The 26,541-nt window shown below is 41.0% G+C and overlaps 1 protein-coding gene across 1 annotated transcript; it reads right to left on the bottom strand.

Annotated features, from left to right (window-relative positions):
* Window positions 1–884: 884 nt before the first annotated feature.
* UBE2L3 (ubiquitin conjugating enzyme E2 L3) lies at window positions 885–20,238 on the bottom strand. The gene is made up of 4 exons (XM_074886822.1): window positions 20,168–20,238; window positions 11,462–11,557; window positions 7,369–7,555; window positions 885–3,044 (listed from the first exon to the last, which is right to left on the bottom strand). Exons 1-4 carry the CDS (start codon window positions 20,192–20,194, stop codon window positions 2,890–2,892), a joined length of 465 nt encoding a protein of 154 aa, XP_074742923.1. The 5' UTR covers window positions 20,195–20,238; the 3' UTR covers window positions 885–2,889.
* Between the last annotated feature and the right edge of the window lie 6,303 nt (window positions 20,239–26,541).

Raw genomic sequence — 26,541 nt, 5'->3', positions numbered from 1 at the left:
ACTACTAAACAGGGAACCTTTCAATTACGTAAGACATACGGAGGTAAGGAAGGAAGTTTCTCGGTGGTTCTGTGAAAGCTTTAAAGACAACACTGAGTTCAAATTAAAACCACCTTCAGACCGCTACCTACAAATGTCATTGCACCAGGTTATTTAAGAAGTCTAAACCCCAACTCTCTCTGAAAATAAATCCATGCCACAAAGCCTTTGAGAGCAATTTTTATTAGGGTAGCAGAATGGAATTGCAGAAAGCCTATACCAGTACTCCTGGGTGTAGTTTCACCAGTACGTTGTTTTTATTTTGGACATTAAACTGCACGTTTAGAATTCAGCATGGCTTAGGGAACCAGAGAGAACAAGAGCTTGATTTCCTGAGTTAACATAGGACTTTGCGCTTTTGATTTTTTTTTTCTCCTCAGACTTCAACCATACAGTACAGGATTTGATCTGTCTTTTTCCAGAGGGCTGCCTATGAACAAAAGCCATCATTTAGGTTTCACATCTCGTAGTTTAGAAATTGAACTATGAAGAACACACCAAGAGAACCGACAGCAGTATCTGTCTTCTATGTGACCTCTGCAGATGAAAGGGGAAGGGCCGGTGCAGCGCTGCCGCAGGCCTGTACCCACCAAGTGGAGCTCCTGGAATCGCACAGCCCTTCCCGCTCCCTTCCGACAGCATCCAAGTCACACCGATTCAGATAAACGCAGTCTTTGCCCTGAGAGGCTTACAACCAGAAAGTAGACTAGTTAGTAGTAACAAGGGCAGCAAACTAGTGCTACAGGTTTGTTTCAAATAAAATTTAGAGAATGGCAAGTTTCCATGCCAACAGACATGATCAAAAGGTACAGTGACTCATGTGATGCGGAAGTTACACACTTCAGTTTGACAGATAATTTGGCATTATTTTATTATGAATCCGAGTGAGCGTGAATGAAACAAAATCAGTACCAACTTTCTGAAAATGAAGACACAAAGATGTGAAAATTTGGTAATAGACAGTGCTCTCACAAGCCTGAAAACACTTAGGAAATGCAAATTTCTGTAAATAAGGTGAACGTGGTTTAACTTTATTTACCTGCCAAAGAATCTGTCTAAGAACACTTAAACATAAAATTTCTTAGCTCCCTAACTTATAAAAAAATTTACTTTCAACAGAGGTGAGGTACTGGGCTGTCATTGTTTACACTAAATTGGAAATGAAAGCTGGATGAGAGGGACGAATGAAGAAATAGCAAATATACAAGACATTAAAACCAAAAGAGACCTACCGCTCGACACACTAGTTCTGAAAGGTTGCAAAGGCAGAGGCTGTATTAAAACTGAATTGAGGAGTACAGACAACCCCAAGGGTGTGAGGGATTTTCTAACTCTGCTTCCTGCACATCAAAATGATATGTGCTCCCAGATACCTGTGGATTTCGGGAGATAAATCTGTTTGCTCAATAACATACCCAAGTTCGACAGGCGGGGAGGAGACGGCAGTTTGATTGTATGGCAGTTTGACTGTGGAGCTATGATCACGCTTCAGACTGGGGAAAAGAGACAGGCAGTCGGGGAAAAGCAAGAGAGCCGCAGTAAAGGATGCTCAGTTCTGAACAGAAAGGGCCGCCTTCAGCATGCGTAGGTGTGCCCTGCAGCAACGGGGAGAGTGCGCTGCCTGATTAAGTTAGAATGATAGAATGATACTTGAAGTACTCATTAAATCATCTAACCTGTGTGTTTTTAAAACATAGGAAGAGCAGTAGCGAGGCGTTCTCTGTTACAGGTTATTGCTTAATCCTGGTCTCATACCATCTTCAGTGAGAACTGTACAGCAGTTGGGCTGGGAAGTGGCACGAGTGCCGACCCATAAAACACAGATGTTTCTTACGCATTCTGATGGAAAAATGTTCTAAGATGACTAGCAGTGCTGTCAGATTTAGCAGTGCTGTCAGATTTAGTACCAGAATTCAAAATCAACAGTTCCAAAATACCGATTTTTAACTCAAAAAACAGTTTATCACTTTGGTACCTCTTGGTCCCCAATTTCTGAAACTCTTCTAAACGGGTTGCAATGTTGTTCTGTGCACGTTTCCCTAGCTACTCTGCATAGCTCTTAAGAATAGACATGATAGAAGTTTGTAATCACATTCCACTACTCGTTTGCTACAGAATTTTTTTTCCAAAGTTTTCCAAAAGCAGGACATAAGCCATATTTTAATTCAACAACGCACACAAAAACTTGGGTTTCCCCGTTTAATAAACATTTTGTGGTAACATCAGCCAGATTTACATAAGACCTGGACATTATTTCTGATTGTTTTTGTGGGGTTTGTTTGGTTTTTGCTTAATATGTTACAAACTGAAGTTAAGGGGAACTTGCCAACAAGTCCCACAAAGCACAGTGCAACATTTAAAAAGAAAAGTAAACAAAACTGCCAAACACTCAATCATTTTCTGCCAGAACTGGGATATTTTTTCTAAGACATCAGTTTGAGGAGGGGGATAAAATTCAATGAAGAATTAAATGAACTCAAGATAGTGGGAACTGCAAGGAAAAATAAGAAATGACAGCCACAACCTTTTCAATTTAAGGGCAGAATATAAGTCTAAGATATTTTTGATAAATTCTGACAAGAAAAAGAAAACAGCATACTTTAAAGTATATTGAAGCAGTGATTTTTAAACAAAGAAAGCAGAACTAGAACATCTTAAATTTTAATCCTTTCTTTACAGGTTACCTAGCCCACTTTTGATTAAGAAAACTGTAGAAAGTTAGTAACAGCCACAAGTTAACACCGAAAGGTGGCACTTGTCAATTTTCCATAGAGTCCTGCTTTACGGGGTGTCTCAAATGCACTGCTCCGATCTTCTATCATACGTTGCTGACATCAATTGTGTCAGATTTTAGTCCACTGGTCGCTTTTCACCATATTTCTTTGTAAACTCTTCAGCGTTCTTACAGAATTTTTTACGGTCCTTAGAGTATTCTTCAGCTAGGTCAGCCCGAAGGGGATGCTCGGGCTGTGGATCATTCACCAGTGCTATGAGGGACTGGATTACTGTCAAAAGAAGTATAAATACCGTCAGAGACTAAAGATGGTTAGTTTTTAAAAATCAAAATGTAAGCAAAATTCTCCAGTAAGAAAAGAGCTTTAATTGCATTTAAATACATCCCCATAAATCTAGGGTCTTTTCAAAAGCAGAGCATGAATAAGCTATAGCAATATGCCAAGATTTAGTTCAATGACCGTGAATGAACACCAGAAAACTGTATTTGTAAACAAAATCAACTTGAATGGAGACCAAAATACACTACAAATTATTTCCCATGTAACTGGCATCCTATCTGAAATTCTCTCCTATGGCTAAGAAAGGAACTAGGTTTCGCAGACAAGCTCATCTAAAAAGGCCTGTGTAAAGATGGAATTTCCATCATGAAACATTTTTTCCTAACACCTGTCACCATGATGCAGCTATAACTGGGCCTGCTTTTGGAAATGTTTTTTTCAGCTTTATTTTTCTGTGACTCTTACTTCCCCTATAAACAGCAGACAATTTTGCCATTTATTCTAAACTGCCAAATGCATCCACTGGTAGAGTCACACCAGGCAAGCAAATGGGTAAGAACTGCAAGACACTTCTCTCCCCAGTGTTGACAGCCATTTCATCACTGTTCCCCTATCACTTTCAAAGGAAATGTCATTCTTAAAATAACTGAACTGTACTTGACATTTACACAGTGAACTTCACACACTACAATGGCATTTATTGCTACATTTTCCTCGTATACATTCTCACGACCATTTAAAGCTAGACAGGTCACAACAATCAGTTGTTCTCATATCCATCCACTAAAAGGTAAATGTGTAACTGGGCAAGTCCACAGAAACTGGGTACACAGAAAAAGCATCTCCCTGTATGACAATATTAGTAACATTCTGTTGGAGGTAAGTTTGGGCTACCATGGGAATATAAAGCAGCACCCCAAGAGTTTTTAAAGCAAGCATAACGAAACTCTGAACTTCAGACATTGCACACTAGAGCCAGCTGCCTCCTCCTGAACTCACATAAACCAGTGACACCATCCAGCGGCAGGGAGTTCCACAACTCAGCTACACACGGTCCCAAAGTCAGAGTCTATTGTTTGTTCTGAACCTGCTACTTGGCAGTTTAACCGGATTCTCTCTAGTTTTGCAATATAAGTTCTTACAATACATATCACTCCAGCAGATGCTAGAACACTGGAGTGGCTTCTTTCAGAGCATCAACCTTTTCATGCTCATACACTGTTCCACCCTTACGTGGATAGGGAGGCTCTGCAGAGGGATCTGGACAGGCTGGAGCGATGGGCTAAGGCCAGCTGGAGGAGTTTCAATAAGGCCAAATGCCGGGTGCTGCACTTCGGCCACAACAACCCCCAGCAGCGCTACAGGCTTGGGGAGGAGTGGCTGGAGAGCTGTCAGTCAGAGAGGGACCTGGGGGTGTTGATTGACAGCCGGCTGAACAGGAGCCAGCAGTGTGCCCAGGTGGCCAAGAAGGCCAATGGCATCCTGGCCTGTATTAGCAATAGCGTGGCCAGCAGGGACAGGGAAGGGATCTTGCCCCTGTACTTGGCACTGGTGAGGCCGCACCTCGATGACTGTGTTCAGTTTTGGGCCCCTCACTACAAAAAGGCCATTGAATGACTCGAGCGTGTCCAGAGAAGGGCAACGAAGCTGGTGAAGGGTCTGGAGCACATGTCGTACGAGGAGCGGCTGAGGGAACTGGGGTTGTTTAGTCTGTAGAAGAGGCTGAGGGGAGACCTCATCGCCCTCTACAACTCCCTGAAAGGAGGTTGCAGAGAGCTGGGGATGAGTCTCTTTAACCAAGTAATAAGCGATAGGGCAAGAGGGAATGGCCTCAAGCTGCACCAGGGAAGGGTTAGACTGGCTCTTAGGAAGTATTTCTTTCTAGAAGGGGTTGTTGGGCATTGGAATGGGCTGCCCAGGGCAGTGGTGGAGTCCCCATCCCTGGAGGGGTTTAAGAGTCAGGTTTAACAGCACTGAGGGATCTGGTGGAGTTGAGAACAGTCAGTGTGAGGTTAATGGTTGGGCTGGATGATCTTCAAGGTCTTTTCCAACCGAGATGATTCTATGATTCTGTAGTAGAAACAGGGAACATACCTCAACACAAATACTCAAAATCCAGAGAAGCACACTTGTCACTATTACTGCTAAGCAGGAACAGTTCTTACCACAAAGAGTTTAAACTGAACAAGCCAGCTAAGGAATGTAGACTTGATATTAGCTTACTTCACAGGAACTCACCAGTCCTGGACTTACGACAACTGCCATCATATTAATGACTACTTAGAAAACTAGCATCAGTACTGCACGTGACAATCCCTTTTCACTAGTAAAACATGCTAAAACACCATACAGAAAGTGTTAGTGTTATTAAGCTTATTTAACACACAAGCCAGAAGAAAACCCTAGATTGTCATAACAGGAGCTGCCTCAATATCCACAGCATTTTAAAACTACTCTGTCACAACAGTTTAATATTAAGCATAAATTAATAAGTACACCAGTAAGATGCACATTTAGTACATGAAAGGCGAATTAATGATTTATGATAAACCTATTCTCTCTACTTTCTCGACACCTGACTGATCAAAACCAATCACTCTGATGCTGTACTAATAACGTTGCATTATTTCCTTGAAAAAGGCCCAAGCAGCACACAGACTGAAGTTTATTTTTCAGTGCAGATGAGTTCTGGAGAAAAAGGAAAAGACACTTAAGCAGGGCTGTAATAAGACTGTAGGAGGTTCATACAAGAATGTTGTAACAACAGACACTGACACTAAAACAACTTCTTGAAGAAGAAAGCGTTAAAAGACAACAGACCACAAAACAGCAGAAACTGAGAGATATTGCAATATTTTGGTACCCAGAGTTTGTTCCAGATTCTGATTTTAGTATAGTTTTTATTCCCTCTCTCAGATAAAGAGGGAATTGCTACTTCTCAGGGAGACACGGACTATTTCCTTCATGCAAACAACTGCTTCAATAGTTCCAACTAATGCCACCTTGCATTTCAGGCTAGGTAGAGACGTGTGGTTCCTTTACTTAACTCAGGAAGGCTCGTCAGATTAAGACAACTGCTAAGGTTAACAGAAACCTTCTACACGTTGTTTCTGTTTCATCTCTTCCAGGGATCTTTGTCCTGTATAATCTGGGATAAACAAATTGTAAGACCTTCACTGATCTATTTAACAGGTTCTTTCTGCTGCCATCTCTGCTTTCCCTAACATTCAACTGCTTGATCTTTCCCAGAAGATTCAACTGCTTGAGCTTTTCCAGAACAACTACAGCAATTTTCCTATTTTGTCTTTGGGGCAAGATCATGCAAACTGTAAGTAGTTTTATTAGCATTCAGAAGTACACAGAAAAAAGAAATCTTAAATATAGCATTGTTTACTATCAGGAACACAGTTCAAGTGAAAACAACCTTAAAGAGTCTGGAAGAAGGAAATACTTTCTCCTACAGAGCAAGGTATTTCAGTGTCAGTAAAGCTCTTGCACTGGACTAAACTACTACTCATTTGAAATAGTATTAAAAAATACACAGGTTTTGCAAGGATGTTTGCTCTTCATGTACAATAATAAATGCTTAATATTAAACTAATCGTTACCTGCCAGAAAATGTGGAATTCTCATCCCAAAAACTAATGGGAGCAACTACAGAAAAAAACTACTCAGATCACACTCTCAGTCTGCCACAGAACCTGATGAAACTTTTTTCCTTAAAATATTTAAATACTTATCCAAAGACACTCTACACAGGAAGTCTCACAGCAATGATCTTTTAAGAACTAGGAGTTAATTTGTGTTATGATTTCAGGTTTTGTTTATGACTCCCTAGATATTTCAAACCATATGTTCAAATCACTGAACCACATGGCAGAGATTATAAAATATACAGTCTTGAGGTTTTAGACCTTTTCCTTCAAACATCCAGGAGTGTACTGAACACCTCTGGATTATAAAGTCACTGTTTGAAAAGAAACACAAAATAACACCCCTACACAAACTACCACCAGAAGTTTTAAGTATGCCAAGGACACTACCTGAATAAACTCTTCAGTCACCAAGAGTTCTGTGGTTTCCTGGAGGTGGAAATGCCACGCGTCAGTGTCATTACCTTACGCTCCAGTAACAAAATGAGATTCCAAGAGAGTGGCACACTGCTCACAACTTGTGATTCATGACACAAACCTTATGACAACAAACATACCATAAGAGCAGTGACCAGCTGACAAGCTGCAATGTTGTTAGCTTTAAATTGAAACACAACACAAAGTTTCTCGATATCCAGTTCTTTCTCCACATGGAGTCCTACCTTGGTCAGTTTTGGTTGCTGGCTTCCAGTTTTCAGCACTAATTACTGGCAGACAAACCTGCCCCTTTTCATCGATGTTAGGGTGATAGATCTTTGTTTTAAATGTAATCTTGGGAGGTTTGAATGGATATTCTGCTGGGAAGTTGATTTCGATTCTGAAGGCTCCTTTATCATACGGAGGATTGTCCTGCAACAACAAGGGAGAATGTCAGGAATCTGGCATATTCTAATGGATTAAGAAAAAGCATTGTCCAGACTTTGCTCTAGCAAATGACGTTTTCTAAAGGCACCTTCTTCCAACGCATACTGCTGTGTGGCAGGAAACATCAAAACCTATTTGGTAAGAGAGGCGCCATACAACCTCTGCAACGTTTGTATTCATCCTGGAAAAAGCAGATTACCATTGTTCTGAAGCTGGCTGACATTCCTACTGGTAAGAAAGCATCCAATCCCCTTCACTCCAAACTCAAGGTCCTATCTAATAAGTAGTTTTATTCCTGACTTTGTATTTAAAAAAACATTGTAAATACTTTTCGAGATACAAACAGGAAGCCTGACAAGGAAAATTGGTTTCTCTGAACCTAGTTATTTTACGTGTCTCGCAACATGGTGGTACGAACAGCAAAGCAATTTGATTTGTCAGATTTCCCTATATGTGCTGAGAATGTTTTTGTGCTGACTACACAAAAATCTGCTGAGCATTCATTGGTACTAAAGATAGATATTCACTGCGTCTGCTGATCAGAACATTCTGAATTTGTATGCAGTTTTAGCACCCACTCTTATCAGATCATTTTTGAAGGAGCATGGTGAGAGAACCGTGAAGTAAGCAAACTAGTTCTTCATGCTGAAACAGAAAAAACAATGCCCAGAAAAGCTGCTAGACTATTGATACCACTTCAAATACTAACTGCAGAAGAAAGGCAGAAGAAAAATAAACCATTGCTACATTAAAGCTTATGAAAATAGCATTCTGCACTGAAAACAGTAACTATGGCATGAAGCCTTTCCAAACACTCTGGGAACAAGAATCAAAGGATGAGAGTTTCCAGTTGGTGTAAAGTATAATCACACATTCTTCACCAGCAACCTGGCCATCCCCTGCAATCAAACCCACTCCAGAAGTTAAAAAGGGTTTACCAATATTTGGGGGTGGGGAGTGTTCTATTAAAGTATCCTTCAACAGAAAACATTTAATTTTAGTTTCATCCATATGGAGAAGTCTGGTTGCGCATTTCTTAAGAAACACAGCACAATTTCTGCAGTCAAGGGAAGAGGTAACCAAGGTGGCTTTAAAATCACTTTTTAACCAAGCAATCCTAAAAGCTTTGGAAGTTTAACAAATAACTTTTGGTGGTGGTGACAACTTAAGCAGTTAGTGCCCTCTCCCCCCATGGCTCGCTTGTTCTTGCCTCCGCCATGTGCCATGATTTGTGAGGATGTTCACTGAACTGATATGGGAACTGACCTGGCCTAAAAACATCCGTATTCTGCTTGACTCTCAGTCAGAACAGTTCTTCACTATAACTCACCAATAAACCCTTTACCAATGTATGTAAAGGGTTTCTCATGTCTTAAATAGACAAAACACAGAATATTCAAGCAATTAATTTCCAATTATTTGTTATATTTATTTTGACACTCACAAAAGGAAAGAACGAGAATTCTAAAGACCGAAACACAAGTGGCAAACATGACTCATTCACCCAGAGTATCTTTGCTTTGCAGAAGTTTGTCCATAGCAAGCAGTTTTGATTAAGTAAAATGAAATTCATGATACTCCAACAGTACCTCTTACAAGAACAAGGAGCCTGGGGGAGATAATCTTGTTTTGACATTGAAATCAAACAAATAGTGTACTTTTCCAATATGCTGTACAGAAACTATCTTATTCTACGATTCAGAACAGGAAAAGAAGTTGATAAGCCATCTCCAATTTGCTCTCAACTGAGCAAACAAACAACAAGTTGTTCCAAAGAATAAAATGTTATGTACAATAAGAACTTTTAAAGCAGTATCTTTCACAGTAATTCTGTGTGAACACTGTTAAAAATATTAACCTTTGTATCTTTCACACCTTAAGATGACTAAATAATGCCTAGTTATAGAGTATAATAATCAGTAACTGGTTAGTCCTACTGAAGTATGAGTAATATGTCTTTAAACCCTAAGCAAGAACATTTTCTAAAATGGAAGCACCATGTAAAGCTTCAAAAGCAAAACTCAGCAAAAAAAAAAAAAAAATCAAACTTGTAACCAGCTTGTATGTTAGATTAAGCCATCCACTTCATTCTCAAAACAATAAACTGTACTACTCTTTGAGCTTGTACAGCACAACACTTTATTAATTACTAGAGGAAGTATAATTCCATGACAAAATTCCCTCTTAACTATACCAGTAGTGAATTTAAGGCTATTTCCCTTGTAACGGGGCATATTAGAAACCAGAAGGCAGGTATGAAGCACAGTTCACTGCATCAATGTTTAAACACTCGTGGTGGTGTGAACCTTTGCAATATAAACACTAAGCTCATACTCTTGTGAGCAGAAACTGTTAAAAATAGATGCTGTACACCACATATTGCTAATTTTAACAGGCATAAACAAGTATTTTGGTGTTTTGCTTTATTAGTCATATTTACCAGCCTTACACTGCTTCAAAGTATTATCAAAGCAGTGAACTGTTACACACAAACCACAAATATCAGAGTGGCTCATTAAAGTGTATTGTTTCTCAGCTCTGTCAAGTTTTAATGTCAAATCCTGCTTGCTTTATTTGCAAGAATAGCCTCAATCACTCAGAGGAATTACTTGCAGGAATATAAGTACATAGAGTAAACTAAACGTATTCTGCAGTATTCAAAGTGCAAAGGCCCAGCCATTATCTCAGTCTGTGCGATCTGAATTTGGGAATGGCCTCCAACTAACAAACTGAGACACAGGTCAAGAGGTGTTTCAAAGTCTTATAATAAAAAGACAGGTTTACACTGGTCAGGGGACCTTTTAGGTAGCACCCGAGGGAAAGCAGAACTGATGCCCTAGTGGCACAGCTTCTAGTGCTGCAAACTTAAAAGTATCTCATGTAGTGAAGGGAGCAGGGGCCATGGCAGTGGAAAATAAGGGAGGTGAAAATCCAAGTGACTTCAACCAAGGAATTCAACATACTAGATTCCCTGCTTTCCCCTTCGTAACAAATCCCTCTCTATTTGACTATGCAGTGGTTACCTACTTTTAGTAAACGTTCCCTTAAAAGATTGTAGTGCTTTTATAAAATTAAAGTGCTTTTCGTGGGGTTTTTTTTGGCATTAATTAATGCCTGAATAAAGAGACTTTCTTTTAAAGAGCTCACTTCTGAAAATCCAAACCTTTTCCTTGCATCAAACTTTTGCCAATACTCAATTTTATCCTAGTAATAAATCTAGTTGATTTAGAAAAAACCCACTATTAAGGAGTAAACAAAGTATTTCATACCTCAGGTTTTTTTTCTTATGATGATGTAGATTTTGTACTTTAAGCTTAATTCAATAAACTACAAATTCCATTTGCCGTCCCCACCACCAACTCTCCCAAGTAACTCAGTGCCATCACTGAGTCCACAGCCACATGTTGGACCAGGCCTACAATTATGGAGCATCCTGGTGGGTATTGATCAGAGAAGTCTAGAACGCCTTTCAATTACGTATGGATTTTATTTCAGACTAGTTATAAGAAACATCTACTAACATTATCAAACTTTGATAAAACAAAACACAGAAGACACTCAAAATAAAAATAAGACAGGAAAAATTTGTCCAAGATTACATGAGATGTCTGCAGAGACTCAAGAATTAAATCCAGGAGCACAATTCACTGTCCAGAGTATGTTTAAGATGCTGTGGTATAGTCTGTATAAATTTACATTTTATTTATAAACAACTAGCTTCTGCACAAACCCACAACTCTTGAAAGCCAGGTTTTATAAAACACATGCTTGTCAGGGTGTAAAAATTATCTCATGGTCACCAGCAGCGCTACTAAACTGTAGATTTATGAGATACAAATGATCCTCATTTTATTTTAAAGCTCATTAGAATAAGGAGTAGTCTATACTCACAGGAACAATAAGCCCTTGCCAGGTCAATAAATTAGCTTCATCAACCTGGATATTACGGAAGTTTTTCATTCCACATTTGCGGATTTCTTCAAGCTCCTGAAAAGCAAGCAAAGTGTAAGTTAATGACAGTATTAAGCTAGATGCTCACATTTCTTTTTCAAAATGCTTAGAGGTCAACGTGGGTTTCTTTAATGTTAAAGAAGCTTGAGGTTTTACTGGTGGCAACCCACACACATAAGAAATAAAAATTCCCACCTGTGAGAAGTAAAATCTTCTGAGACAAGGTATTAAAAACCCCTTATTTTTTGGTATGTCAGGAAAATACAGAAGTGCCTTGTTATAAACATCATTACAGACACAACGAAGTAGAAGTATTACAAAAGCACACTTAAAATGTTTTTATATCTCAAATGCAAATCAGTGCCTTTGGTAACACACTACTGGTAACTGTGAAACAAATAAAGTGCATCTTAGGACTTGTCTGAAAGAAAAGTGATTTGGAAAAATTATTTCGTAACAATTTTCAACATGAATAAAGTCACTGAACAGGCCAATTACTTTAACTGCAAACTAACAAATTCCTGCATGACCAACTTTAATGGATGCAAACCTAGGGAAAAAAAAATCTAATCCAAACTAGCCTTATTTAGATTGATAACTCCAGAGGATACAGCTTTATCTCCATTTTGTACCTCAAAAGTAACATCTTATGTTAAGATGCCTCTTTTTATAGCTGTCTCACTCTTGAACAAGGTATCTTTCTGCACCAGTCAATCACCAGACAAACCATTTTTGATCAGTTAGTGATCCAAGTATCACCAAAACAAGTATTTAAGCATTTTTATATTTAAAATTATGTATAAACCCTAGTGTAGCAACTGTTTCCTGGAATATTTCAAAACACCTAAAAAGAAGCACCTCAAGGTTCCACTTCCCCCCCCCCCCCCCCATTATAGTCCTTTGCTGTTTAATTCAACAGTTTTATCATTAAAAGAGAATTTAATTGAATTCAAAGTCAAGTCATCCACAGTGAAATATAAAACTTTTCCAGTGCTTTCAATACTGAAGCACATGCCTGCGTGTCTACATAGGTTAGGAAAAATGTTGCTTATACAGCAACACTGGTGCACTCTGGCAGCACACAGTTCTTCACTGGGTGCTAGCATATTTGCAAAACTAGACTGTATATTATTATGACAAAAACACACAACTACAAGCAAAGGAACTATACACTGAAAAACAAAAAAGATCAGTTTTCCTGGTACAAGTGCTGTACTGTCCCTAGTTTGGTTCTTTTGTTGATGGGTTTTTTTGTTGTTGTTATTATTATTTCAGTTTTTTGTTTCTAAAATAGCTTTACATTCATCTTAGATCAAACCTTTTTGCATCTAACTGGCAGAGATTTAACACTTGCAGTATTCTCTTGCATAAACTTAGCATCATGATAAAATGCAAACCCAAAGGGAAAACGAGATTTCCAAATGCAAATGTAGTAAAAAATCACGTGACAGTCACACATCAGAAGATGAACATTTACATTCCCACCCACTGCACCTACAAGCAAGAGCAGTCAGAACACAGAAGTTTAACCTTGGAGTCTTCGATAGTGACTTGATGCCCAACACAGTTTTCATGACACTAAACCCAACTATTTAGTCTAGACCTGTGGATTAATCCCCAAATTCCACCACTGCTAGATTTATACAACATCACAGACAGTTTGGGTGGTTTTGGAAAAAAGGGTAAGAGGATTATCCTATTTCCTTAAAGCAGGAAAACATACAAATCACACAAAAATAATCCCATGAAGCACATTTATAGGGATACAAAGCAAACCAAAATATTCAAAATAAAATAACCTTTGTTATTGCAGCAATAAGAGATCCTTTACGATCACTGAAACTGCAAACCCACACAGTGCCTTACAGCTGGCTTTGAGTGCTCAGAGCACAAAGCAGCAGCTCCGGGAGAGTCCGACTGACACCAGACTGACTCTGCCCTCGCAGGGTCAGCAGAGTAACTCAGAACAGTGTTTTGAGCAGCTCACTCTGCCCGTGCAGAACCGTGAAGTCCTGACAAACCACTACTCCACAGCATGTAAAAGGGATAGATCCTGCTCCACACTAGATGTAACACATCAAACATTGGGAATAAAATCAGCTAATTAACCTGTAGGTATTTAAGCATGATAAACATGCATCACAAGTGCCTTCACTCTAAAACAAGGAAAGGAAAATGGGTTTAGACAATATTTTAGTTACTATACTAAAAACATTATACATACGACAGAAATATCCCCCATAATGCCCCAGTGGGAGAGCAGCTTCCATGCAGAAGGTTCAGATGATAGCATTACACGCTTCTGGCCCAGAGAACAATTGCCCAGACACAGAAAAAGGGAGGACTATGACTCTATAATTCAGGTATGTTATTAAGCTAATAACACAAATTAGAAAAGCATGGCTTCACATTACTGGAAAATTAAACACCTACATTTTATAATTAGATTCAGGTTAAAAAATTGGATGCTGAATTAAGAAATGCAAGAATTCAGTACAGAGATCATTACAAAATTGTAAAACTTTATATGAAAGCAAAGAAAAGTTTAAAACAAATATGCAGATAGCTCCCCATTTCACCTCAAGTCCACCACATGAGAGAGGGAATTAAACAGCCTAGAAGACACTAAAGAACTGGCCGAAAATTATTCAGGACATCTTCCTCTTTAAACTGACATGTGAAGCCTTTTCAGGAATTCACTCTCAAAATCAAAAAAAGTGGTAAATTACTACAGTGTATCAGGACTATACCCTGTACTGCTGCCTCTGGTCCTGCAGTCGTAACTGACAACCGAAAAAGGAGATAGATGAGGATAAACCAGGCAATTCTTTTACTCACAGAGGCAGGACTGCAGAGGTCATCAAGCCTACCTTAGCAGAGGACTTGCCTGAAAATGTGCTCAAGACAGATTCCAATTTGTAAGAGAAGTTACTTTTCTTATACTAGAAGTATTTAGGATTGCATAAGTCACTCCAAATTAATCAGCTCCCATGTTAGACTTATTTACAAATAGACTTTTTTTTTCTTCATACTCCTATCCCCACAAACAATTTAATACTATACTCACAAGTCATGCTTTCAGGGTTTTTGTGTCTAGTGCATTAGGAGCGGCAAGAGATTCACCATGCACAATTTAAGGGTTGTGTGGGGGTTGTTTTGGTTTTTTTTTTCTGGCACCTGCCAAAACCCATAATAAAGATCTGTCTCAGAGTTAGAGGCAGCACAACTACAGTGTAAAGGTACTGTTAAAAACGTGAATGAGCTACTAAATACTTTCAAACAGCACAGATTAAAAGTTAATACTGCATTTAACATGGGATGAGCAACTCCAAAGGGACAAAAATTACTTCACAAGGTAAAAGGATATAGTCCAGGTATTTATTTCAATGCAATACTTAAGACTCTAGGCAGACAGTAAAATAGAGTAATTCCTTTTCTTGTCCTCCACCCCTTAATTTTGTGAAGTAACATAATTAAAGGAGCACAGGAAGAGTGTAACTAAAGGTTAGAAGACTGCAGTAAGAATTTCAATCGGTCTTCATTCCCCACTCTCATCAACCTTGCCCATGACCTCGCTGCATTGGTTTCCCCATTTGTAAAAGAGAGATGTCTTATTTCCCAGGACACTCTTGAGACGTGATGTTTGCTGTTTGGATATGTTCAGAGAAAGTGTTATACACAGCACATGAAATGGAGAAAACATCGTTTCAGAGATGGTATCTGATCTTCAAGTACAATGCTGAAGGCAGTCACAGAAGTACATACTACCTCTCATATATAATCAATAAGGATTTAAAATTTTCAATATTGTGTAATCAGTTGTGCTGTCCAAAGCAAAAATTAAATGTTTGAAATTAAAAATAAAAGTGGCATCAGCTTAAGTCTTTTAAAAACCCTGCAACTGCTTTGCCCATGCATCTTTCAAGAAACAAGCCAGACAGGAAAATGCAGTGAAGACGAACGCTGGTAAGAGTGCAACCCAGGAATATGGGAACAAGTGTGAGAGCTCATAGCGACTTCAGTAAGTTCTACATCAAGCCCAAAATGCTATTAAATGCACAAAGAAAAACAAAGGTCTACTGAAATAACTCTAACCCATGATTCTCTACTGTTTACAACTTACGTTTCCCTGTTTACAAATACTCTGAAAGAAGTGTGACACTCCAAGACACTGATGAGGAACTGGCCAGTTTTACTTTCTGAATCTCATACAGTACAGAGAACTGTTAAAACACCTTAAAATAAAATGCAATTTTACAAGAAAACCCACAAAACCAGCCAAAACCCCAAATAGTTTCTAGCTCTTATAAGAACTATTATTAAGTTTCCTCTGCAGCATTACAACCCCGTATACTCACATGTCTTTCATTTACTGAGTAATTCTACTTGTTGGCAAAGTATTTTCATTTGATTAAAAAAACCTCTTGTCAATTCTCAGTTTCAAAAAGGGAAAATGAATCTGTACTCTCACTTCCGCGTAAGGACAATCATACATTGCTCAAAACCCTATTTCCCTTGTTACTGAGAACTGTGTTTGGAGCTATTTGGAACTGTTTTTCAAATATCAAAGTTGTTTAAAACCCCTTTATTTGGAAGGGCTATGGTGTTTACCAGACCACAGCATGCTGGAGATGGCAGGCCATCTACAGCAGGTGCCTGGGTGTGGCCTTGTGTTTGTATTTTATCATGGAGTTCAACAGTTGCACAAACGTTTGACTATGCAATTATGAAAGCAGAGTAAAAACAGTAAGAATAATTGTCTCTGTACCTCACTTAATACGCAAAGTATTATTTACTCTTTAAGTCTATTTTCAGTGTTTAATATTAATGATACTTTAGAACATCTGAAAAACAGGGAACAAAAGCGTGGATCTTGCAGACACCTTAGCTCAATCATATCTCAGACGAACACAGGAAGGAGTAGCTCCACGCATGGGACAGGACAGCCTTCCCAATCGCTACCTACAAACGCCTGTTGAAGGTGCAGCTCAGTACCACACATTACTACACCACCAAGTAAGCACTATGACTCTCCAGCACTGAAATAGCCTTCCTTTTGCAACTACCCACTACCTCTCTGCACAGCATTTAGCTACGGATCTCGCCTGGAAAACGGCTTGTTTTACATTAGTGGGTGGCAACTGTGAAAAGCATTTCATTGAAATCTCTGGCATGTCTCTTGGAGATCTATGTTCCCAATCATACATGTTTGGAGACCATTTGTTTTTTTACGAGAAAGGGTCATGAAGCAAAGTAACTCCCTTAAAAGAGAAGCCTTATGTCCTTTCCTAAATATAATTACTCCGTATTTGCCTGTTTTTACCCTGAGTGATCATCCATAACAACATATCCTTGACAAAGACTGCTTTATTCCCACCTCTCACATTTCATGAGAAGTCAAGATTTGACAACTGTGGCTCTTTGAAGAGGTGTAATGGTGGCTCATAGATCAAAACTCCACCTCAGATGTCGCTAGAATATGATTCACTAGCTATGTTTATTTCACATTTCTGCTAACCTAGGTGTGTTCCTGGAAAGGGCTCACCTCCACTGATTTTTTGTAAATCAGTAGAGTAAACTGCAGTTAGACTACTTGATGGTATAAAGCTCTGCAAAAATAGGCCATAAATAAGGTCTTTGGCCTCGGAAATGTAATTTGCTCAAATAGAGCCTGAGATAATAAAACAATCTTATTCTTGTTGTAACTTGACTTCATGTTTAAATTTGAACTGTGCAAGTACAATGGCAAAATTTGTAATACTTCTTTCACAAGGAGGTTTGCAAACTGAAGATACAAATGGCTTCCACAATCTGAAAAGGATGCCCATTTCCACCTGGAAGGTGGAAACTATATTCATACTCCCCGTTTTCTATGGGCAGACAGCATGTTATTATGAACTTACTCCATCCAGTCTCTTTGAGCTGCTGTGATTAATATGAGTAACTATGATGCATGACATGAGTCCAGAAAAAATGCAGTACTTCAAAATGTTGGCAAGACCTTAAGGAAATGAGAATTGCTTTATTTTATGTGACCTATAAAAGGTTCAAAGTTTATTCTCACTTACCAAAGAGAAACTTGATATTTAGCTCAAATAAAAGACATTTAACCTTTATCCTAAATTATTTTAAACATAATTGAGTGACACACTGAAAAACTCTTATTTCCTTTAATCACTCATCATTCTATGACCCTGAGAAATACACAGCGCAGACTCTTCTATATTGCAAAACTTCGACAGTGAAAGACTTCTAGATGTGAATCTTTGAATTTGGAACTTAAACAATGGTATTAGGTCGATACACATGCGAGTTTGGACCTTCGAAACATCATGCTGCAGCAATCCAGATTACATCATCTGTCCGAGAGCTGTACTGTGTTCCTACTGAGATGAATGGCAAAACTCAAAGCCATTTGGGCTGATGCGACTCTCCAAAACACACAAAGGTAGCTGCTTTTTAATAGCCTTTACAAGTCGTGTGATACAGCATCTCACAGCTCTTGACCTGGCATAAAAGATGCACAGAACATGCACAACCCACAAGCATCAGGCAGTAAAAATGAAAGTAAAAATGTAAGAGGGAAGTTATCAGTCTCCTTCCTTCCTACACCACTCCCTCTGAAAAGCAACTGCCACACCGTTTTTCTAGAAAAGAAGGAGGTCACGTTTTCAAAAATAATTTTTATCATTTTAGTGAAAGATTAAAGTACTAACGTTTCAGGAGGATAAGGAAACTGAGGAGGGGGGCTGAAAAGCCAGAGGCACTGCAGATATTAAGAACAATTTTTCTTGCCTTTCAGATTTTTATGTTTTATTTTAAACTTAAAAAGAAGGAATAATTGGAAATATAATTTTTCCTATCCAAGTAGTAATGATGTGCTTTTGAACAATTAATGCATTTTTTTCAGAACGGGCAGAAAAGTTGCCTTACAAAAAATATAAAATTAAATGGTTGTTTACTATCTGAAACTAAGGGGAACCTTATTTGAGTATAAAGCAACAGACACATTGATCATGATACTAAAGCTGTGAGAAAACACAACAGCTATCAAAAATGAAATAAAAAATGAATGCCATCTCATCAGGATCCTTAAGGATGATTAATGGTTTATGCCTACTGATTTAATATATATGAATGACTTTGCACACAATGTATCTACTATTTAATTTTTAATCGCTCCACAGCACATTTAAAACAACAAAACTAGCCTTATGAAAGAACTGCTGAGCTATTAGTTTCTTCAAAACTAACCAAGTTATAATGGTTAACTATGTATCTGCACAATTAAGGAAACGCAACTTCAAAACCCACGATCTACACATCCTAGTGAACTCCCAGCCCTATGAGGGGTTCACATCATTGAAGCCAGTTGTAAAACTGATATTAAAAGATTAACAGAATTGCCTATGTATCTGTCAAATCCTAGTGCACGGTTACACTGCACCCCACAGGGACAGGCTTTTTAATCAGGCTGAAACATCACCTGACAGTTACAGGGTCTCTCCCCTACGTTTCGCAGGACTAGCCTGTGAAGTTCATTGATTTATGTTACAGGCACTCTGCGTGCAAATACTGTAGGGTATTGCCATAGCATTTTATAGATGACTAAATATTACACCACTACGTATACATGTCCTAGGCAAACCCCACCGCATGCAGTTTGTGATGTTAATCGGCAATTACATACAACACATAAAATAAACTTGTATGCTTTGGGGGCAACGGTTATAATTTTCTTTCTAAGTACCACCTTAATCCTCGAGCAAAATGATGACAAACGATCCCAAGCGGTGTTTTACATTAAACTGTATGTGCTCTCGGTTAAAACCGAACTGAGGCTAGTTTACAAGTATCATCCACACTTCAGAATAAACAGAGCGAAGACAAAAACATTACCACGTCTGCAGGGAATGAGGAAACTTCTGAACCCAGGTCCATATTTCAGTGTGATAAACCTCTTACTCATACGAGGAAGAGGTTACTCTCCGAAACAACGAAAACGAAATTATTTCATCCCGGTGCATCTGAGGAGGGTTCCTCACCGAGGAGAGAGCGGGGGCAGCGGAGAACCCCCACCCGCGGGGAAGGGGGGAGGGAGGAGAGGGCGCTTCCCCGCCGCCCGGCCGAGCCCTCCCCGCGGGCAGGGCCGGGGACCGCGCCGCGGCTGCGGCAGCGCCGGCGGCGGGGCGACCCCTCACGCCGCCCCGGGGATTGCCCCGGCCCCGGGCGGGAGCCGAGGCGTCCCGGCAGCGGCGTTTCCTCCCCCCCAGCCCTTCCTCTTTGCTTAGTCACCGCAGGAGCCCCCCCCCCCCCCCCGAGGGAGGGGGACGGGGCGGCCCGCGGCGCCCGCCGAGCGCCCCCGCCCAGCCCCGGGCGGCGGCCGGGGGCCGCGCAGCGCTGCCGGGACCCGGGGCGGCGGCGGGGAAGCCAGCGAGGCCCCTCACGGCCGCGGCCTAGGTGCCGGCTGCTCCCGTTCCGGTCGCTCCAGCCCGGGGTGCCACCGAGCGGAGGGCAGGAGGCCGCCCCGCCAGGCCGCGGCAGGGGATGCGCCCGCCCCCGCGCCCGGAGGGGCGCCGAGGCGGAGGGGGGGATGCCCGCCGCCGCCCGCCCGCCGGCCCTTCCCGGCGCGGCGCTGGCTGTTACCTTCATCAGCCTCCTGCTGGCCGCCATCTTGGCTCTGCTGCTGCCGCCCCACAATGCATGGCGGCGGCGGGCAGGGCGCTAAAGCCCTGCGCTTCCTGGGGCGGTGGGCGGGGGCGGGACCGCCGGGGCTCGGGCTGCCCGCGGGCCGCCCCGGGCCCGCCCTGCCGCGCTCCGCTCCGCCGCCGGGCTCCTCGGGGCGCTGCCCCCCCACGGCCGGGCCGGGCTCCTCTCGGCGGCTCGGGCAGCGCCTGTGCGGGGCGCACGGGTTCGCCCCGCGGGGGGAGGCGGCGGGAAGCGCTGCGAGCCGGCCCGGCGGCTGAGGGCTCCTGGAGCATCCTCACCCCGAAGGCTGGTTGCCTGCCTGCCTGCCCCCAGCACTCGGCGATGGCTTTTTTCCGAGCGTATTTTTTAAATCATCGATCCATGCTTTAAAACGCTGGTGCGGCTTACTTTATTTACTGGGCATCACCGCAAACGAGGTATCATCTTCCTCGTGGGGAAAGAGAAGACAACCTGTAGTTACAGGTTTTATCAATAAGCCCACATTATGTTCAGAGCCCTTCATAACCTTTATTTCTCAGTTTCTTAAAATACTCTGAAAAGAGAGGGGAGGGAGTTTCCAGGAGCGGTACCTGCCTCCCAGAAACCATATCCCAGACCCGCTGGTCCGATGACAGCCATCTCCCCAGTTCATCACTGGCCTTACCTTACCACGACCAGTTCAGCCCAGCCTCGTCCCCCAGCTTCCAGCCTGTGGTGCCCTGCCGCAGTCTCCTAAAGAAAGCTGTGGAAGAGGAGATAAAGTCACTGTCAGTATTAATCAAGACTGTAATTTGCCATATGCTTTTTAGCTCTTTAATGGAGCTCTAATTGTAACTGCTCTCCAGCTCTGATCCTCCCCAGCTGGCCTCTAGCAACCACTGTAGGAGCAGTTCAGATGTCTCGCCGTAGGCACCCAGTGTCATTTCAGGTGCCCTAAGGTATCCAAGGCACAGGGCTAGCAGATATGGCACGGGACGTAAGTCACTATATTATATGACATCTGTGTCCAGGCACCTGACTTGCTTCCTAAAACATTCTCCGTTGACCCAGTGTACTTGGGAATCACTCCAAGATCTGCTCTGCCAATGTGTGGCCTTATTTCCCCTTTCCCCCTCCCTCATGTCAGTTAACATCCTCACTTGATCTAACACTGGTTCTATAGAACAAGTCACCTGAAAAAGTTCTAAGCTCTAAAATAAGCTTTACAGACTCAGACAGCCTGAAAAAGGAAATGTTGTGGTTATTACAAGAGGCTTTTGAAAACTCATAAAAATGCAACAAAAGTTGTTAATTATGAAGCACAGGATTCTAGTACACTATCTTAAAATTATTCTCTGAACAGCTATTTGATAATCAATATTTTGCATTAATATAGTGCTTATTGCTCCAAAACTCAATGTTTGTTAATGAAGTAAGCTCTACAACACGTACAGGAACCAACTTAATACTCACCTACTTCATATGGGTATTATTAAATAGTTTGTAAATAATTATAAAATTAAACATATTTGAAGATCATGATAACTTTATTCTATTAGATATGTAAGGATTATTCTGTTTTACTCAAGGAAAATGGATCAGAGGAAACTGGAAATGAAAGAGGCAGACCCTCCTGGTGAAGCAGCAGAGAGATGTAAAGCAAGCATGTGTGCTAGCTGGCTGGATACACACGTGCCAGGCAGGTACACATTGTGTGAAAACAGAAGCTCTCTGAGGCTTCTTGATGTGCTGCTGAAATGGGATGCTGGTGGTCAAGATTTAAAAATAATAAAAGGGCTACTCTGATAAAAGGGCTAGTTCAGATTATATGATTCTGAAATGCAGAAATACCTAAATCTGATACCATGGTAACTTGGAAGAACAGTTCTTACAACTTATTTTCCAGATGTCTACAAATATGAAAAACAAGCTGCTTCAGATACTATCTTGATTTCCTTATTTGCCAAAACTATATTCATATCTTCATCTCATCTTTATTCGACTGCATAATTTTTCCAAGACCACCACATGTCTCCGAGTATTCTCTAAACACTTTTTTTCTCCAAAATACAGCTGAGACACATAGCCACCACACACAAGAGACAGTACTGGAAGCACCACAGGGAATTCTGAATTTACTATCTGTAATTTTAATCCATGAATTTATAGCTTGTAAGAGAGTGTCAGAAGTATCTGGGATAATTATGAGATAATCCACATTTCCTTTGACAAGAAAAAAATACCACCCACAGTATAACAATAGCCCAGCCAGTTCTTAAGAAATCATTGTTGAGTGTAGCTGTTCTCACAAATTGCCACTTAATGTTGAAATCCTTTATTACAGCAGGGTGTTCGAGAAGTTTACACAGAACTAGGCACATTTCATGTACCTGCCCCCAGTATCCTGGATCCTTCCAGCATCCAGTTTCAGATCGGATCCAGAGCAGATCCTATGGTACTAACACTGATGTGTACCTTGTTTATGAACAGGGGCTGTGCAACCATGCTCATATTGCTGGATCTCACCTGGATGCTGGTTACTGACAGTCATGATGTGCTGCCATACCGTCTTGAAGAAGCAACAGGAATTTCCTTTCAGACAGAATTTCATCAATTATACCTCCTACTTTCCTGTTAGCAACAAGACCCAGCCTATGAGTTATACTGAGTTTTGCAGACGGTTCTGCATTTTTTAACCTCTTTTTGGTGTGATTTCTAGGTTGTGTCCATTATTTTACTTGACAATTAAGAGTGTCCAGAATACAGGTTTTAGTGTTTATCCTGTGATGTCTTCAAGCGACTGGACACTACATTTATGCCTGTCCACTCTCAAAAATAACTTTCTATCACATTTCCACTGTTCTAGGGAACATAACTGTTCAACTTCAAAAAAAGAAACTGTGCAAACAGACTTTCTGAACAGGTTAGCCACAACACAGCCCAACCCTTGAAAACTTTAGAAAAAAAAAATTTCCTTGCTTCTTTACCATTATGAAGTAGCCATTTGGAATAAAATAAAAAGACTCACGAAAACTGAAGGGAAGGAGGAAAGAGTAAGAATAATTTTGTTGCTGTATGAAGCCCTAGTACCCCCACATCTTACTTACAAGAGGGACAGGTCTATACGCCTCAAGAAAATACAACAGAATTACAGAAGGTAAAGAGAAGAGCAGACGCCATGGTCAAGAGTGTGGAATAACGCCATATTAAGAGAGGCTAAAATGGCTGGGGCTCCTTCACCTGCAGAGGAGAAGGCTGAGAAAAGATATGATCAAGGCTTACGAAATCATAAAGGCAGCGGCTAAGGTGAATACGAAGTTGTTATTTATCAGATACTAGAATGAAGGTGCACACAGTGAGACTAATCAGGCACGACTAACAGCCAAAAGACAGTACCCTTTTTCACAGCAGGTAATTAGTGTCTGGAACTCCCTACCACAGGCTGTAGTAAAGGTAATAGTCAGCAGGTTCAAAAAGAAACTAGTCAAACTGGGTAACAGGTCTATAAACAGATAAAAAAAAAAAAGAAAGAGAATAGGCATGGAATCATCATCTAACATCTCTAACTGATGCCTAGTCATAACTATGGATGCTTGGGAGTATGAGATGAACAGACCATGGGCTTGCATGCTGGTCCCCAAATAGAGCATCCTCTACTGCCATGGACAAGGAGAGAGTAGTGGGCTAGGTGGACCGCTGTTCTGGTCCAACAGGACACTTCTTATGTTCAGGATTCCTTGGATATGCTGGTTTGCAGAATATAGACAGAATTCAGATTTCAAACAGATTCTAATTAATTCAAAACACATTAAAGGGATCTACCTGTAATCCACCAGGGCAAAGTTCATCTCCAGGAGCAACTAAGATAAAAAAAATCATAAAAATAATTAATGCCTTAAATCATTATAGGCCTCTCCATTGTAACCATTAAAGCTAAGATGGATTAAAAAAAAAAGACATGCTTTTTTTTTTGACAATCCTCCATCCTACATTCTGTAAAATTGCCAACAAATTAAAGTTTTTATATAGGTTTTCTTGTTCCTTCAGTCTCTTAGCTCTCTAATATCAAGCATTTAAAGCAATTAATTACGTATGATGTTTGTTATCTGACATTTGTTCTATCAGGTAAGCATCCACCATAGAATTATAAACTCATTTTCTTCCACCTGCATTTTGTATGTCACGTATTTTATTAAAGTGATTCTGTCCTAACAGACCCCTTTCCACTTGAATGCAGTATTTCTTAACTGTTTATGAAAAACTAAATACATTAAGTCCCCTTTGCCTCCAAGAAAAAAAAAAAAAAAAAAAAGGGAGTTCTGTTGATTTCCTTTGTACTAACAGTAAACCTACAACAGACTGCAGCTCATGTTAACACCACACAAGCCCTAGTAGATTCTCAAGCTCTTTTAGTACTACGGAAATACAAGTTGATAGCTGATTTCTTTCATTCTTAACTTTGTGAGTCGCTTCCCCTTCCATCCATAATCACATAACACCTAATGGACTATGTAGGAACTTGCTTATGTAGGAGTCATGCATATCACTGTTTTTAGCTGCCTTGCAACAAAACACAGCAGCATGCAAGAAAGGGCGAACTCTCACCCAGGCCCTGGTCAGCGCTGCATAAACGAGCACAAAGCAGAGAAAATACAGAGAACTCCTCAGCAGGCAAGAGCTCAGCTCAGACCTCACCTGGCCCCAGCATCTCCACAGTTCCTCAGTGCTACGAAACAATTTGAAAAACATTCTCTCATAACTGCATAACTGTGCTAACAAGATTTTGGTAGAAAGACATTTAAAAATATCTTTAATAAAATCATTGCCAAATTACACTGTGTTTCAACAGCAACTGTTTAAGTGTGCTGCTGGAAACTGATGTACAGATGGCGAGGGGAATGTACAATTACAGCAACTATACTATAAACTCTATGCTGCAAGTATGTGAGTTTTCTATTCATGCTGCATTAGCTTCTGTTAGCCTGAACCAGAGATAGGGTCTCATGGTGCTAGAAACTCTGAATATTGCATTGAAAAAGACTGTCTCTCACCAAAAAAACCCCTGAGAAGCCAGTGGTGCATCCCTCACAGAATAACCCAGGAGACAGGACAGCTGATAAATGTGTGCCATTTCTTGGAAGACCATTTAATTGCATGTTGCGGCAGTTATCTTGGGGCCTTCTCTGAATGCTGAGGCCAGGCAGGTCCCAGTGCCTGAGGAGTTGCTCCCCTGCCCTAGTTTGGGGGGTGGGAGGGCTGTCCTCATGTAAGGGGTTTTGGTGGCCCTGCTGAGTTACAGTTCAGGATACAGTTAACAGACACCAGACCAACAGCTTCACAGATACATTGATTATCTCTAAATAACAGTACAGTAACAAATACTAATCAGTAGCACATTTATCTGGATTGAACAACAGCAAATCTGGTAGTTCACCAATACTGGGCTAAACTTAATATCCAGGCGCACAAAGACTCCCACGGCCATGCACTACCTGCGCTTGTTAAGGAACCATCACACCCCACCTCTGCTCCCGCTCTGTGCCGGTTCTGTCCCTGGTGGGTCTGGGCCTGGAAATGCCACTGCTGAGGGTTACACAGCAGCCTGCACAGCTGCTCCCTCCTCCCCAGCAGGACAGGGGAGAGAATAGGAAGAGAAAAAGAGAGATAGCTCCAGGGTCAAGATAAAGACAGTTTAATAATCAAAGGAAAGAGGAAGGAAAAAAATAAGCCTGGCCAGCAGCCTCAGTCTTCCCAACCAGTGCTACAGAAAATACTCTTTCCTCCCCAAAAGCTACAGTGCAGAGCAAAAGAAAACCTGCAAGGGTTTAAAAGATGCTCACCTCCGAAAGGAAGGGAACAGCATGAAGTTTCTGCCAGAGACTGTGGCTGAAGATGTGGTGCTGCATGGCTTGGACTCCCTGCCAGAAGAAAGGGAGTAAGCGGTGGGTCTGTGGGAGAGAGGGCAGCAGGCAGGAGGGCAGCACCAGGACTGGCTGCCTGGCAGCAGGGACAGCCACCCCCAGAGTGCCCTAAAGGGCCTGGAGAGACTCTGCAATGCCGTTCAAAATAAGAACTGCCTGCTGAGGAAGGGAAGATCTCTGGCAGTGTGGCAGGAGACAAAGCAGCTCAAGCAGAAGAATGCTAAACTGCTTCCACTCCAAGCAGCTGGAAGAAAGATCCAGGCAACTACACAAGACCACTTTCAAGGGAATCAGGTCTTGGACTTCTTTCAGATGAGGATACTAAATGAGACATAGGAATCAGTAATGGGCAAATGTTCCTTAATCCTAGAGTCTTCAAGACACTAATCTGCAAAATTTAGAGTATCCTTAGCTCAACATAGCTATGACCCT

The sequence above is a fragment of the Strix uralensis genome, chromosome 17, assembly GCF_047716275.1.
Source record: "Strix uralensis isolate ZFMK-TIS-50842 chromosome 17, bStrUra1, whole genome shotgun sequence".
Lineage (NCBI taxonomy): Eukaryota > Metazoa > Chordata > Aves > Strigiformes > Strigidae > Strix > Strix uralensis.
Note: the sequence above shows the minus strand (reverse complement) of the source record. Positions and strands in the feature narration are given on the sequence as shown.